This window comes from Bos mutus, chromosome 13, assembly GCF_027580195.1.
Source record: "Bos mutus isolate GX-2022 chromosome 13, NWIPB_WYAK_1.1, whole genome shotgun sequence".
Taxonomy (NCBI): domain Eukaryota; kingdom Metazoa; phylum Chordata; class Mammalia; order Artiodactyla; family Bovidae; genus Bos; species Bos mutus.
In genome coordinates, this window is record NC_091629.1 from 38,566,201 (window position 1) to 38,581,303 (window position 15,103).

General features: G+C 56.8%; 1 protein-coding gene across 1 annotated transcript; it reads left to right on the forward strand.

Moving 5' to 3' along the window:
* STMN3 (stathmin 3) lies at positions 1–9,874 on the forward strand. Its single transcript, XM_070382083.1, has 5 exons — positions 1–130; positions 5,598–5,693; positions 5,953–6,128; positions 7,257–7,448; positions 8,022–9,874. Exons 1-5 carry the CDS (start codon positions 112–114, stop codon positions 8,079–8,081), a joined length of 543 nt encoding a protein of 180 aa, XP_070238184.1. The 5' UTR covers positions 1–111; the 3' UTR covers positions 8,082–9,874.
* The last annotated feature ends 5,229 nt before the right edge of the window (positions 9,875–15,103 follow it).

A 15,103-nucleotide genomic window follows, 5' to 3' on the forward strand; every position in this document is an offset into this window, starting at 1 on the left:
CCCGCCCTCCCTAGCTCCCTCCCCTCCTCGACACTGCAGCATTCGCCGACTGCAGCTCCAGCCGCCGCCCGCGCCTCTCCCGCCTCCCGCAACCCCGCCGCCGCCAGCACCATGGCCAGCACCATCTCCGGTAGGCACCCGGGACTCCGCCGTCCTGGGGCAGCAGGTCTGAGCACAGACTATTGTCTGGCCTCGCCTACTGCTGGGCGGGATGTGGAGTGTTTTCCCATCTCGGACCCTGCGCCCTGAAAGGGAGCGGGCAAGCTCCGGGTGGAACCTGCAGGAGACAGGGTTGGGGACCAGGGGATGGGGAGACCCGATGCCCATAGGGCAGGGATTGCGGTGCCAGCCTAGCGGGCTTGGGCCGCGGGGTAGGGACCACGCTCGGGGTGGGGGCGTCGGCCTGGGGGTGCCGTTGCCCCTTCGTGCGCCGCTGTGCCAGGCCGGGCGCGACTGCCGTACCACAGGGTGGCTCCGAGAATCTGGGTGGGCGCGCTCGAGGGGTGCAGGCATGGTCTAGGGAGGCGTCCGGCGACCGCAGACCCTGGTGGAACTACGCCTTCACGGGGGTCGGAGGGAGGAGCACAGGACCCTTTGCGGGAGTCCCAGCCCGGGGCCGGTGCGGCCTGGACCCTCCCTGCGCCAACGGAGCGGCCGGGGACTGGAGGGGACGCTGCGAGAAGACGGGGGAAGGAAACCTGAGCAAAGCCGCGCCCGCATTTCGCCTCGCTGCCCCCTCCCCTCGCCGCTGAGGGTTCGAGACCACCCTCTGTGACAAGGTGCCACCCACCCCGGTCGAAAAAGCCACCGCCCTTTATACTGCGGGTTCCGGTGAGGATGGGCGTCTGCCCCTCCTTCCCTTCCCTGCCGCCCCGCCCCCCCCCAGCTGCAGACCCACCGCCCTCAAGGGCAACGACCCCCCTCCTCCCCCGTCCGCAGCAGGCCCGAGGATCTCGCGGAGGAGCGGGCACTGGACAAGGCGGGAAACGCGTGGCAAATACTGGACGCGAGGGTGCTGCCCGGCAACCCCCGGCGCAAGGACGCGAGGGTCACGTTCCCTAGAAACGCTCTGCCCAGTCTAGTCTCCCCAAAACCAGTTTCATCTTTGCACTCGGTGCCGGAGATGGCTGGGTGGAGTGGCTCCCACTTCCACCCGGTCACCCTGCCCATTCTTCCCTCTCCCCTGGGCACCAGTCTCTTCAATCCCCCCTCCCCAGCTAACTAGACTCTCGGGAGCACCCGCTTAGGCCGGAAGCGCCAGAGCTCCGCCCACCCACGTGTGCACCGCGCTGACCCCGCCCCTGAAGGCGGGTGGTTCTGGCCCCTGGTGACTTCTGCAGGAGCGTGGGAAGAGACCACGGGCGTCATTGACTACACCCCTCCCCAACCTTCTTGGGGGGTCTTGTCCATCTGGACTTCATCCACCCCCTGCCCTCTCCCTGTCATCCCCAGAGACACTGGGCAAATGAAGGTGGCCAGTGCTGCCCCAGTCCCACCCTGGGGTGGAGCTGAGTGGCCTCATTCACCGCCTGTGCTGAGCTGGGGGACATGGGCAACCACTCCTAGGGAGCATTTATCAGCTTTTCACCCTGTTGGTAAAAACACTGCTCAACAGGCCTCCTTCTCATCCTTCGGACTTGAGCAGAGTTAGGTTAGGTGGGGAGGGACGAAGAGGAAGCCTTACCCTCGATGGCCATCAGGGCTGGGTCCAGATCCTCCAACCTCAGACCCTATGGCACCACACCCTCTTCTTGGCCAGTCTTTGGGGCACTGCTCACTCACACTTGTTCTCAGGATTTTTCTGGGTGTCCAAGTTACCACTGGTGTCCAGAAGGAGACCATGGGTACAATTGGTCAGTTTTGTCCAGCTTGGCCATGACTTCAAAGATGTGGTGCAGTGCCCACTTGAGAAGTGCCCTGGCTGACGTCACATGGGGCCGAGCCTTTCCTGTTCTGTCATCAGTGCTGCCCTCTGTAGAGTGTGGGCACATGTACAGGTGCCTGTGCTCACCACAGCTTCTCCCAGCAAAATTTGGTAGGAGGGAGGTCTGGCCCAGAAGTGGCTACATGACACTACCAATAACTGTGGCCAAAGTGAACCAGCTATGGAGTCCTTCTGAAAACATATCTCTGACTGGAGCAGGCTTCCATGCCTCAGTGGCCTTCCAGGGTCACCTCCACCCTGGGCTGCGCTTCCTGGAGGCTGCACTCTGAGGACACCACCTCTTGGTGTCCTTCCCTAGTGCTCAGCTCTTCAGGCACATTTGCAGACTTGTTCATATTCATCCCCTTATGCAACTCTGGCAAGCTATGAGGCTTTGCACCTGCTACCTAGCCTTTCAGAGGCTCAATTTCCCCATCTGGCTGGCAGTAATAGTGCCAGCACCTCCCCTAGGCTTGTTCTAAGGGTTGAATGAGCTATTTTGGGAAACAGTGCTTGGGCTTGGGCCTGCCAGGAGGTGAGTGCCCAGTCCATGCCAGGCAATGTGACGGTTGTAGCCACATTTCCCAGAAAAAGGTGAATGCTGCTGGCAATTCCTGCCATGTTGGACTCCCGACTCTGACTAGTGAGAGAGGGACAGACTGGGTACAACCTGCCATGTTGGGCTCCCGACTCTGACTAGCAAGAGAGGGACAGTCTGAGTGGCAACAAGCTCCATCTGTCAAGAGGCAGCAAGCAGCAGCCTCCAAGGCCCTTCTAGGGGTGAGTGAGAATCTATGATGGGCTCACTTCCCTCCTAGTTCTGGAAGACCTTCCCACCCCTCCATGAGGCTCCCAAGAGGAAAGTTCAGAGGCCTGGGCTCCTGACAAGCTCCCATCTTGGCATGCTGTGTGACTCTGGGAGGGCCACTTGCCCTCTCTGAGCCTTCTTCACCTCTGTAGAAATGAGGTTGATGAGGGTGTCTGCCTGTGGTGGCTGGTCTTGAGAGTCAGTTGGGAGGAAGGGTGTGGCATGCCCACCCCAGGCCCCTTGGACGACTATTACTGTTATCACGCTGCTGCTATACGCTGACCCAGTGCCTTCTAACTCTTGCTTGTCTGGGATATCATCATCCAAAAGGCTAATATGCATTTTTGCATGTTTAACATTTAATATGGGTCAGGGGGTGGCTGAAAGCAATCCAGTTCATAGTAGAGACTTTTTAAATGACCTTCTGGAGGCTAGCTACGGGCGTAGAGAGGGAAAGGTGTGCGTGAAGAGAAGAAACCAAGACGGCTTGTGGCACCCCAGCCCCTCACCCCCTGCGGGCTGATGGGTAATATTTTTATTAAAAAAATAAATAAATAAATGACCTTCTGAAGTCAATGATAGGGAAGGAAGAGAGGGTCTTATGAAGAGAGAAAAGGAAGATTGTTCCTGCTGCAGGGGTTTCCTGGTTGGAGCTACCTCTGTGGAGAGGCCTGGCCCTCCGTCCACTCTCCCCTCTGTAATGAGAGGAACTTGAAGCCTCTCTCCCATCTTGCACATGACTAGGCTCAGTCTTGATCTCCAGCCTGGGTGCAAGCTTCCCCCACTGGTGTTCTCTCCAATTTACTCGTTCCCCAACTGCCACGCAGTCCCTCCCACCACCAGCAGCCAGACACACAAGTCCTCTCTTGGGGAGCATCCCTCCCACTGGGCTGTTACTTTTCAACTTTTTATTTATTTATGGCTTTCTGGGTCTCTGTTGCTGTGTGCAGGCTTTCTCTAGTTGCAGCGGGTGGGGGCTACTCTCTAGCTGCAGTGCACAGACTTCTCACTGTGGTGGCTTCTCTTGTTGCAGAGCATAGGCTCAAGGCGCACAGGCTTAGTTGTTCTGAGGCATGTGGACTCATCCCAGACCAGGGATCAAACCAGCATCCCCCCGGACTGGCAGGCAGATTCTTATTCACTGTACCACCAGGGAAGTCCTAAAGTTAACTTTTTAATGACATAAGTAATAGACAACTAGATTCTGTTTCTGAAAAAGCAAAATTGATAAGTCAGGCCAAAATCACCTTTGAGACCTGCCTCTACCTGGCCATCCTTCTCAGCCTCCTGAGCCAATGACCAAGTCACGTGTCTCTGCCGTTTCCCCTCTGAGACCCCCAAAGGCCCTCCCTGCTGCTTGTCCAGGATTCCTTTGTGCTCCTTTCAAGGCTCCTTGGGCTCTCTCCAGAAGGGTCTGGATCATCAGGATGTTTCGATCCAATACCATCATTCTGTGCACTGGCTGGTGGAAGACCCTGCTCACAGCATACTGTTACCTGAGACAGGGGCTGGTCACTCCTGTCCTGAGTCCTATTTCTATTCCAACACTTTCCCCAATTTTATGTTAATTCAATTTTAAAACACTATCTTGTATGAAATTTGATCAGAAAGTTTTCTGTCCAAACTGTTTGCCACATGGAAGGCTGCTGTGGGTAGCAATGCATGCTCTCTCTCTCTCTTGAGAGCCAGAGTCCTTCTCCTTGGAATGTCTCTTTGGAGACCCCTAATAGCTTCTCCAGCCAGGGAGGAAGGTCTGGGGGTCTGAGGCCCCTAGTCTTTGGGACCTAGTATGGGGTTGGAAAGAACACACACTACCTGGGTTGACATGGAGAAGCTCTGAACAAATCACCCCAGCTATCTGGGCCCACTTTTGATTGAATGGGGGCGGGGTGACAGTATGGCTTACAGGATTGTTGAGAACCAGTGGGTGAGGCATCAAACCCATGTGTCTACTTTGGGGCCTGGTTTGTGTGAAGAGACCACGAACAGCCCAGTTATTTTCACTCTGAGAGCGGTCATCTCCCCTTCTCTGACAGGGCCCAGGGCCTGAGCAGGCTTACCTCCTTTTCTGGTTGGGTACTGTGGATATTGGCTGGGGGCACTCACCCTGCAAGGGTAGAGGGAGGGGTGTGGTGCTGAACGGACAGCTCCCTTCACTCTGGCTTTGAGAGGCACCGGTGTGTGTCTAGTGAGAACCAGGTTTCATCCCAGGGTGGTGGCACTACAGGGCAGGTGCGGGGACAAGAGGGTCTAAGGGCCTCACCTAAGTGTACAGCCCAAGAAAATGCTGCCTGCAGAAGCTCTACATCTGTGCTGGCCCAGTCATGAGTGTGGTGGTCAACCTCTCTACCAACTGGGCAAGTATTCATGAGAGGGAAAGGTGAGGAAGGAGGAAGTCCAGGGAGGGGCAGAGGGAGGTGAGAGTCAGGAAGATACACAGTGACAAAGAATCAGCGAGATGCAAAGATACAGCGAGAGGTGGGGACAGATGGAGAGCCAAAAAGACAAAAGGAAGCAGAGACACAGATAGATAGAGGCAGGGGAGACAGACAGAAATGCCAAAAAAGAGAAAAGGAGGGAGAGGGAGACAAAGACATGGGGGTTGAGGTGCAGGGACTCAGTGACAGAACAATGCAGGGCACCCACAAGGAGGCATGCCCAGGGGAAGACAACTAACATCCAGGAGGGAGGAAGGGATGCACAGTCAGAGATGTGGGACACAAAAAGAGCATGATCCATGTGTTCCCAGAGAGGCACCTTAAGGGAGTGATGGGGGCAGAGTGGGGGGTGGGGCTGGGCTGCCAGGGAGGTGGGGCCAGAGAAGTGATGGGCTGGCGCTCGCTCAGCCTGGCCTCATGCCCACAGCATACAAGGAGAAGATGAAGGAACTGTCGGTGCTGTCGCTCATCTGCTCCTGCTTCTACTCACAGCCGCACCCCAACACCGTCTACCAGTATGGGGGTGAGTGCCTGGCCCTTGACCTCCCACTGCCTGCTGCCACCTGACCTCACTGCCCCCCTCCCATGGCATCTGTGAACCCTGCTGGTTGATTGGCTTCTGGAGAAGGGTCCCTGGGGGAGGGGCCGGTCCTGGGGGCCCAGTCCTGGAGTCCCACATGAGAAGCCTCACCCCTTCTCTCAGCTCTTGACTTGGATGTGTGCTCAGCCTCCCCGCTCCTCGCCCAGCCCTCCTGAAGCCCCCACCTGCTCTTGCCCTGCAGACATGGAGGTGAAACAGCTGGACAAGAGGGCCTCCGGCCAGAGCTTTGAGGTCATCCTCAAGTCCCCTTCCGACCTGTCCCCGGAGAGTCCCGTGCTCTCCTCCCCCCCCAAGAGGAAGGACACCTCCCTGGAAGAGCTGCAGAAGCGGCTGGAGGCAGCTGAGGAGCGGAGGAAGGTCAGGAGCCGCCCCTCTGGGTCCTGATGAAGATGGTCAGGGGGACTTGTAGCCACAGACAGAGTCCCCAAGGAGCAGGGTTCTCCAAGCATCTGCTGGGCTTTGGGCCTGTAGCAGAGAGAGTCTCATATCCCTGGACTACCCTCTGAGCCATCAGAATGAAACGGGGGAGGGAGGAAGGATTCCTGGGTGGCAGCCACTGGAAGAGGGGTGTCATTGTTGGGAGGGGTGCCCTCGGCCATCCTGGCCAGATGGGAAGATCAGAAGGTAGCCCCAGGCAGGGTGCTGGGAGAGGAGCCTGGGTAGGCAGACTCCTGAGCAGGGGAGCTCAGGGTGCCCCTGGTAGAAGCAGGCCCCTCCTCCCCTTCTCACACCAGACTCTCTCAGACTGAAACACACAGAAAACCCTATGCTGTCAGGAGTGCTGTCCTGATGCTCAAGCCTGCTGGGCAGGGGCAGCAGCTCTATCCACCCCCTTACAGCAGGGCTGGTGAGACCTAGAGGCCCAGGCTTCTCAGTGTTACCCAATAGTGACCAGCTCCTGGGTGGCGCCCGGCAGCCTTCTGAAGGAGGCTGAGGGAGGCTGTTACCTCTGGGGCTCTTGGGTCTCCCCTTGGGACCGCCAGCAGCGCCACTCTTCTCATTCTGACTCTTCCCTTCCCCAGCGGCCCTGAGGGGCCCTCCACCGCCCCCAGCCCCTCAGGGAGCTCAGAACCTGGTGTGTATTAAGCACCTACTTTGTGCTCAGCGGGCAGACCTTTGAAGAAGAGACAAGGGAAAGCTCAGTAACAGCCCACAAACTTAGAGCTTCTTCCGCTCCTCCAATATTCTTTAGGGCAGCCCGGACTCTGGAGTGGGATGGAGAGGGGGCGCCCGGAGTCCAGCGGGGAAGGGGCAGCTCTGCGGCCGAGGGTGGACAGGAAGGGCTTGTCTGGGGATGAGATGGTCACCCTAGCCTACGGCAGGACAGTGTAGGCCTGAGCTCTCACCGAGGACGAGTCCGGTGGGCTCGGGCTGAGCGGCGGGTCCCTGACAGCAGCGCGGAGAGCTGGGGGGTATGCCTGGAGGGGTGGGCCCGGCCGCCCCTCACGCTCGCCTGCCCGGCACCACCACCTCCTTGCCGCGCAGACGCAGGAGGCGCAGGTGCTGAAGCAGCTGGCGGAGCGGCGCGAGCACGAACGCGAGGTGTTGCACAAGGCGCTGGAGGAGAACAACAACTTCAGCCGTCTGGCCGAGGAGAAGCTCAACTACAAGATGGAGCTCAGCAAGGAGATTCGCGAGGCGCACCTGGCGGCGCTGCGTGAGCGGCTGCGCGAGAAGGTGCGCGCGCGGGCCAGGCCCGAGCAGAGGGCGGGGCCAAAGGCGGGTGGATCCGAGCAGGGGGCGGGGCCCGAAGCTGGGGTCCCCAGATGTTTCTTTCGGCGGTGCCTGCCCACTGCACCACTAGCACTCCCACAGTCCGGCCTCCCCATGACTCCCTGTCCTGCTGTAGCCGGCTAGGGTGCGGGGAACCCCTGCCCCGGCCGGAGCCCCCTCCCTGCGAGTGGGACTGGGTTAGTGCCAGGGAGGCCCGAAGCCTGCACACCCGGGAAATCCCTTGAGCCACAACGCTCTGGTCTGGACACAACCCCAGACTCACTGAGGGCCAGCCACACTTTCAGTCGGTTTCTCAGGCCTCTCCCTGCCCTCTGTTGCTCCTGGTCGCTAAGCGTGTCCTCATTGGTCGCATCTGCAGCACCTCGAACCGAACCAATCTAGGGAGGAAAAGACCCTAGGGTCCCCAAGCCGGGAGCGGGGGCGAGGGCAGTACACGCAGAGCCCAGGAGGACTGGGAGGGGCAGGACCCAGTCCCTCCCGGCTGCAGGGCCCTGCCCACTCCGCCTGTCCTGGCAGGAGCTGCACGCGGCCGAGGTGCGCAGGAACAAGGAGCAGCGCGAGGAGATGTCCGGCTAAGGGGCCTTCTGGACTCCGCAACGCCTGGATCCCGAGATGAGACAGGAACACATCTGGGTTTCAGTTTTGTTTTGTTCGACTTTGTCTAGATGCAACTTTTGCTCCCGCTCCTCCCTCCTCTCCTGCCCTCCCAGCTTCAGCTTCTCTTTCCGCACTCCGAGCTGTCTGGTCCTTGTGGCAAGGCTTTGACCACAGGCTCTCTCTGGAGGAGCCCCCAGGGAGTGGCACACGGTCCCTCAGTTCAGGCCCAAGCTGGGCGGTGGCTGGGTCCCCTCTTGGCAAACCTCTTAGCAGACGTGGTGGCGACCTCAATAAAGCCAGTGATGGTGACAGGAACACTCGGGTCCTTATGAGCACCTTGTCACTTAGGGCACGTCCTCTGAGCCAGCTCTGCCAGCACGTAGAGGCACCACCACCTGCACGTCCTCCCCTGGAAGAGGGGCTGGGCACACAGGAGGGGGCAGATGAAGAAAGACTTGAACGGAGAAGGACTCTGGGCAGTGAGGGGCAGGTATCCAGTCACTGGCCAGCCTTGGGAGCTGCGTGTGCGGCAGTGCTTTCTGGAACTGGTGGGTAGGAGCTGCAAGGTGCTGTAATGTGGTGGCACAGGGGTCCCCAGAGACAACTTGGCCTGAGGTTGGCACCCTTGGCTGTCCTGGGAGCCTTCAGTCATTGCGCTTGGCTGGAGAGGTCACGGGGTGTGGTTTGGCCAGAGTCTTTAGGAGAGTGGGCCATCTCCACCGGGATCGTGAGCAAACTGCTGTGGTCTAGAGGGCTGTAAGCAGCATGGCCACCCCTGCCAGCCCCTCCTCCCAGAAGGGCCTTCTTCTCTCTGGCACAGCATCTCTGTTGGGACAGCCGGCCTCCCACTGTCCCTCCTCTCCTTCTCCAGGCTTTGTAGGCAGCCTTGGAAGACCTGTCTGTAGAGCCCTTTAGAGTCCTGGCTCCTTCCTGTGTGCCCTCTTCTTTGTTTAAAAGATGCCCCTATCTGTTTCCAGCCACAGAGCTTTCATGTGGCCAGGTGTGGGAGGGTGGCAGCCCCAATTGCCCCTCTGGGAGCCCTAAGTAGATATTAGGGGATAGAGGACCAGTGCCTGAAAGTTCAGATGTTGGAGGGTAAGGGTCAGGGTTCCTCAAGCTGCCTCCCCACCTACCCCATCCTTCCATTTCTGGCTGATGGCACCCTCTGGCTAGCCTGCAGATTGGAGGCCTGACTCTAGGCCTCTCCTGCCAAGACCCTCCTTGGCTGGGTTCCTCCCCCTCCCTCAGCCTGGGGAGAACTCCAGACCCCCCCGGTGCTGGCCTTTGATGACATGGCAGCAGCCTCCCTTTCTCCACGCAGCCCCAGCCCCATGGCTGAATGCTTGAGGGCCACGTCCCTGCTGGCCAGCCACTTGGTGGAAAGTGTGAGGGGTTTCTCACAGGAAGGGCCCAGAGCCAGTGCCACAGAGACCAGATGGCAGCCCTCAGTGCCCCTGGCTTCCATTCCACAGAAACCTACAGTGTCACCGCTGGTGGCCTCCCAGAGCCAAGCCAGAGAGCACAGGCAGGTAGTGACTTCTGCAGTGGGCTTTAGGAAAGTTGGGACCTGTGCTCACCCCTCTGTCCCCACCAAGACAGCCCTGGAGGGAGTGACAAGCAGGATTGGAACCCGCCAGGTTGGGACCCACCAGTGCCCACAGGCGGCTTCTGTGGACTCAGAAAGGGGAGCGGAAAGAGGACCGAGGGTGGGATTTCTCTGAGCCACGGCAGGTCTCTCATAGCAGAAGCCCTAGTGTCATACACACCCATCTCATCCACATAGTGAAAGTGAACTTAAAAACGAACAATTAAAAAAAAACCTGTGTGTTTAAGAAATGGTTGCGCTGTCCCAGTGTGTCCTGCAGCTGTGGGGTTGCTCGCTGCCTGTGCATCAGTGAGAAAGCCAGCTCTCCTCCTGGAAACCCCAACCTTGAGTATTATCACAACTGTGAGTCGTTCTTGTGACAATGGCAATTTTAAGAAAGAAGCACAGAAACAGCACACAAGCCCACTTTCACCTCTGGAGACCCAGGAGTTGGTGGAGGCGGAGGGAGGAGGCTGCCCTGGCTCCCCCAGGGCTGAGTCTTCCTGCGGGCCAGGCTCTCAGGTTGCCGGCGTGGGGTCTGAGTTGCCTTCTCACCATGGCTGTGGGTCTTGCTCGGGCAGGGAGGGTGGTCCTGGAATCTCAGGGTGGTCCTGGAATCTCAGTGTGTGCCCTGTGGCTCTGTGGGCCCTGCTGGGCAACTTATGGTTCACAGACACATATCTGGCCCTCACGCGGGGACTTGGAAGTGGCACATAGGGACCAAGTAGACATCCTAACTCACACTGGCTGACATGACTGTCTTCTGGGACCTGAACTGCCACATGGGGTGCCCGACAGGGACCCCTCAGAATTCTGTGGAGATGGCATGTTTGGTAGATGTCCACACTGGACCAAAGACAGACTCTGGAGAGATGCCTGCTCCCCGGGACCCAGAGAAACCCATTCACCTCTCCCCACACCCACAGCCCTCTGCTGGGGCAGTCCTGGCTATTTCCCCAGGCTCCAAGGAACTTGCACCATTTCCCCTCCATCCCCTGCCCAGGGAGAGGTGGGGAAGTCGGAATCCAGGACACACAGCCTCCAGTAAAGTGGAGGCATCAGAAATCTGCAGGAGCGGAAAGAAATACGTTGAAAATACTTTTAGAAGGCGTGAGTTGTGCGTGCCTGTCATCTGGGTTCACAGGCACATGCTCACCACACAGAAGCACGTGGCCCTGGAATTCTCAGAGAAGCAGCCGATCACAGGTCAGGGCTTCTTACCCCTCTGGGGGCTCTGGTAAGGCATTGAGGGGCAGTTACCACATGGAACCTCTGACATGAGGACATGATGGGGAAGCCTTCCCAGAAGAGCGATCACACTTTTTAAATTTTTAATTGGAGGATAATCGCTTTACAGTTTATTATGTTGGTTTCTGCCACACATCAACGTGAATCAGCTGTAGGTATGCATATATCCCCTCCCTCTTGAACCTCCCTCTCACCTCCCACCACATCCCACCCTTCTAGATTGTCACAGAGCTCGTTTCAGTTCCCTGAGCGATCACACTTCTTAACAGAGAAGCATAGGTGGGACTCATTCTGGGGAGGAGTTAGAGCTGTACTCAGTACCTATTGCTGTGAAACAAATGAGTCCAAGCAGTGGCAGAGGACAAGAAACATCACCTCAGTTTCTGTTGAGTCAGGAATTCAGGAGCTGGGTCATTCTGGTGTGGGGCCTCTCAGGAGGCTGCAGTCAGGACAATGGTGGAGGCCCTGGCTGTCTGGAGGCTGCCTGCGGCAGGAAGCCACCCACTTCCATGTTGGCTGGCTCACATGGGTGCTGGCGGGAGGCCGCCTCACCTCACCAAGACTGTCTACTGGCCTGCCTGAGCATCCTCACGACTTGGCAGCGGGTCCCTGGGCCAGCGGCATGAACTAGCTATGGAAGCAGAAGTGAGTCACTAACAGCCCACCCTGGGGTAGGGGTTGGGGTTAGGCTCCCCTTTGGGAAGTGGGACAGGTTCTAAACCACCGGACACTCTGCCTCCAGGACCCTGTGTGTTCTGGAAACAGCGGGGGGTGTCTGGTGCCTGGGGGCAGTGGAACAGGGTGTGCAGCAGGCCATCTGGGCTGGAAGTGCAGAGGCCGTCCCCAGTGGGCCTCCTTCCAGCCCCTCACACATCCTACCAGCCCAGCAAGCTGTGTGGGACAGAGAGCGGGGTCGGCACCTACATGCTGCTTCTCTTCCTGCTGAAGAAAAGCGACTGTGCTCTTCGGCAGTTGCATTAGTTTTCTAGGATGCTATTCAGTGTGCCACAACCAGGGGCTTGAAGCCTCAGAAGTGTCTTTCAGTTGGTAGTCAGGGGTTGCCCGGCAGGGAGAGGAGGGAAAGCGAGGACAGGGCCAGCCTCCGGCTCCCAGACTTGGCTGGTGGGAAAGGCAGTCTCTCCAACTCCCGCAGGGCTACTGAAGAACAGGCATGGGCCTGGACTACTTGTCATCAGATGGGGTCCCACAGAGCCTGTGTGGGGGCCCCTCCTGCTGTAAAATGGTTGTGTCCCCAGCACTCAGCATGTTGGGAAGGAGACAGGTCCAAGAGGGGTGCATGCAGGCCAGTGGGTGGGCAGGACCCAGCTTGCAGATGACTCCCCCCCCAACACAGCTGGTCTGGTCTCTTCTTTGCTAAGTGAAGCCCAGCTGCCTTGAGCTCTCCTTGGTGACTTGGACTCTGGGAAAGAAGTGTTTGGATTTCCACCCCCAGGGAGTGGCTGGCGCTCTGATGAGCCGGGGACTCCCTAGGGATAGGGAACTTGAGCTGGGGCTCTGCTGGACACCGGCTGTCCTTGGCTTGTGGATACATTACTCAGGTCTTTGCCTCTCCCTGGGTGTCTGTCTTATAGGACACCACTGTCTGAATTAGGGGCCCCCACTCCCAGATGGGGGCTTGCCTGGCGGCTCAGATGGTAAAGAATCTGCCTGCTAATGCAGGAGACCCGGGCTTGATCCCTGGGTCATGCATGGCATGACATGGAGAAGGGCATGGCAACCCACTCCAGTATTCTTGCCTAGAGAATCCCATGGACAGAGGAGCCTGGCAGGCTACAGTCCATGGAGTCGCAAAGAGTCAAACACAACTAAGATACGAACGTACACACAAACTACAACATGACCTCATTATTTAACTAATTACGCTTGCAACAACCCTAGTTTCAAATGAGGTCACATTCTGAGGGCCTGAGACCTGGGATGTCAACACATCTGTGGAGGACAAAATTCAACTGGACAGCAGTTGTAATTATGTAACTGGTAACTTTAAAACATCCATGCACTTATTTGTATATTCAACACGAGTTAAGTGTGTGTTTATTACATGTATCTGACTCCAGAACAGTGATGGATTTGAAGACCCAGCCCCTGCCCTGTGAGAACCTACATGTTATTCAATAAAACCTTACATACAGGTGGTAATTTACGATTTTGCAAAGCATGTTTTTAATCTTCACAAAGTCCACTTTGGGGAAACTAAGAGTAGACATTACCTTATGACAATGTTTTTTTCTGGTTACAAACATAATGTGCCTCGTATCACTGCAAAGTATAAAGACAAAAATCTTGATCCTCTAAACTCCTTACCCTGGAGAGGACTCCCCCTCAGTGGTGTTGAAGAGAGCCCCAGCTCAGACCTCTGAGACGTTCCCACAGTGACATGTTTGCACTTTTCCTGTCTTCATACACATCACCTCAAGTGCCAGACAATCATCTATTTCATGGATGTACTAGGAATTTTGAGAAAACTTCCTCAACTTTTTGGCTTCAGGGAACTCTTACAAATTTAAAGGACCCCCCCCCCGCAACAACAAAGAGCTGTTTATGTGGGCTTTACGAGTCAAGGGGGACCACACTGAGAATTAAAACCGAGAAATTTAAAAAACAGTAATTAACTTAGAAACTATACAGATGAGATGGTTGGATGGCATCACTGACTCAATGGACATGGGTTTGGGTAGACTCTGGCAGTTGGTGATAGATAGGGAGGCCTGGCATGCTGCGGTTCATAGGGTCACAGAGTCGGACATGACTGAGCGACTGAACTGAACTGATACACCTGTCACACATTAACACCTTAAATTGAAAAACAAAAAAAATAAAATGAAAAACAATGAGTTTCCTAAAACAATCAGTGAGAATGGTTGAAGCATATAAGAAAATCTAGCCTCACATAGACACACGATTGGAAAAAGAAAGTATATTTTAATATCTTGGTCTTTAATACTAAATGAGGGATAGTTTCTTAAAAGTTGGCTGCAGAGTGAATCTGAAACCGTATCAATAAACTTCATACTCTTACATTGGATAGAGTGGTGTGCACTGAGCTTGAATACAACTTTCACCCATGCACAGCTCTGTAACACCCAGTGCATGTGCTCCCTACCCTAGGCAGGAGGTGTTGGACCCTGGGGCTGGCAGAGTGGAGGAGGGAAGGGACAGGACTTGTTGGGTTAGCCGGCCCGTCACGGTCCTGCTTTCCATTTGGTCAAGGGCTGTGTGTGGTGGAGCTGAAGTAAATCACGGGGTTTGGCAACCCCACAGCATTCTTGGGCCTGTTGATCACTCTTTCATAGGTTTATCCTCCTCTGCAGGCAACCAAGAGTGGAAGCTCCCATCCCCACGGGAGCCCAGGGGAGAAAGCACCACCTCAGCCCCTAGCCAGGAGGAACTAGTCCATCCCTCCAGCCAAGCGGAGCCCAGCACTTCCGTTCAAATGTCAGGCGTCAGGTTCTGTAACAGACATACTCCGAGGCCCTGCAAACTCAGACTGGAGAGTTTAGGGTGCCCACAGACTCCAGGGCTGGCAGCCACAGCTCACCTGGCCATGCAGCAGCAGGACCTGGCCTGGCCCCTGCCCTCTGCATCTTCTGAATCCCTTCTTCTGATTTTATTAGCACCCACTTCAGAAACCTGAGGACAGGGAAACTCAAATTATGAACACAGGTTCAGAGCTCAGTCCTAAAGAAGGCATTTGTTTTCAGACTTCTAAGCCTTCTGAGAGGGAGTACCCAGGGACCCAGCAGGCTTCCATCTAGGGTCTGAGTCACGGGCAGCTATCAGCAAGCAGAGCAGGGACACTACACGGGAGGAGAATTGGGATCTGCCTGCACTTGTCTGAGAACAGCCAGCTTCGCCCACCCTCTGGGTCCCCCAACTGCCTGGCACACAGGCAGGTGTGGGAACGGCCAATCCCACCGCTGCCCTGCTTCCTCCAGGAGTCCTGCGGCAGGAGCTGATCGGGATACCTCACACGTGCCTTGGCCCTGGGCAGGGCAGGTGAACCCCACTTGCCATCCCCTGGGCCCCCACTGCACCTTTCAAGCAAACATTAAGGCCTGGTTGTGCTGGCTCCCAAGTCAAAGGAACCCCATTAAAGCTGAGTGTTGAGTGCTGCTAACCGTCTCATGTTCTGGAAAATCTAGGGTCT

Coding starts and splice junctions, on each gene's coding strand:
- STMN3 (XM_070382083.1), top strand. Junction 5,694..5,952: donor CACCGTCTACCAGTATGGGG/GTGAGTGCCTGG, acceptor CTTGCCCTGCAG/ACATGGAGGTGAAACAGCTG. Junction 6,129..7,256: donor CAGCTGAGGAGCGGAGGAAG/GTCAGGAGCCGC, acceptor CTTGCCGCGCAG/ACGCAGGAGGCGCAGGTGCT.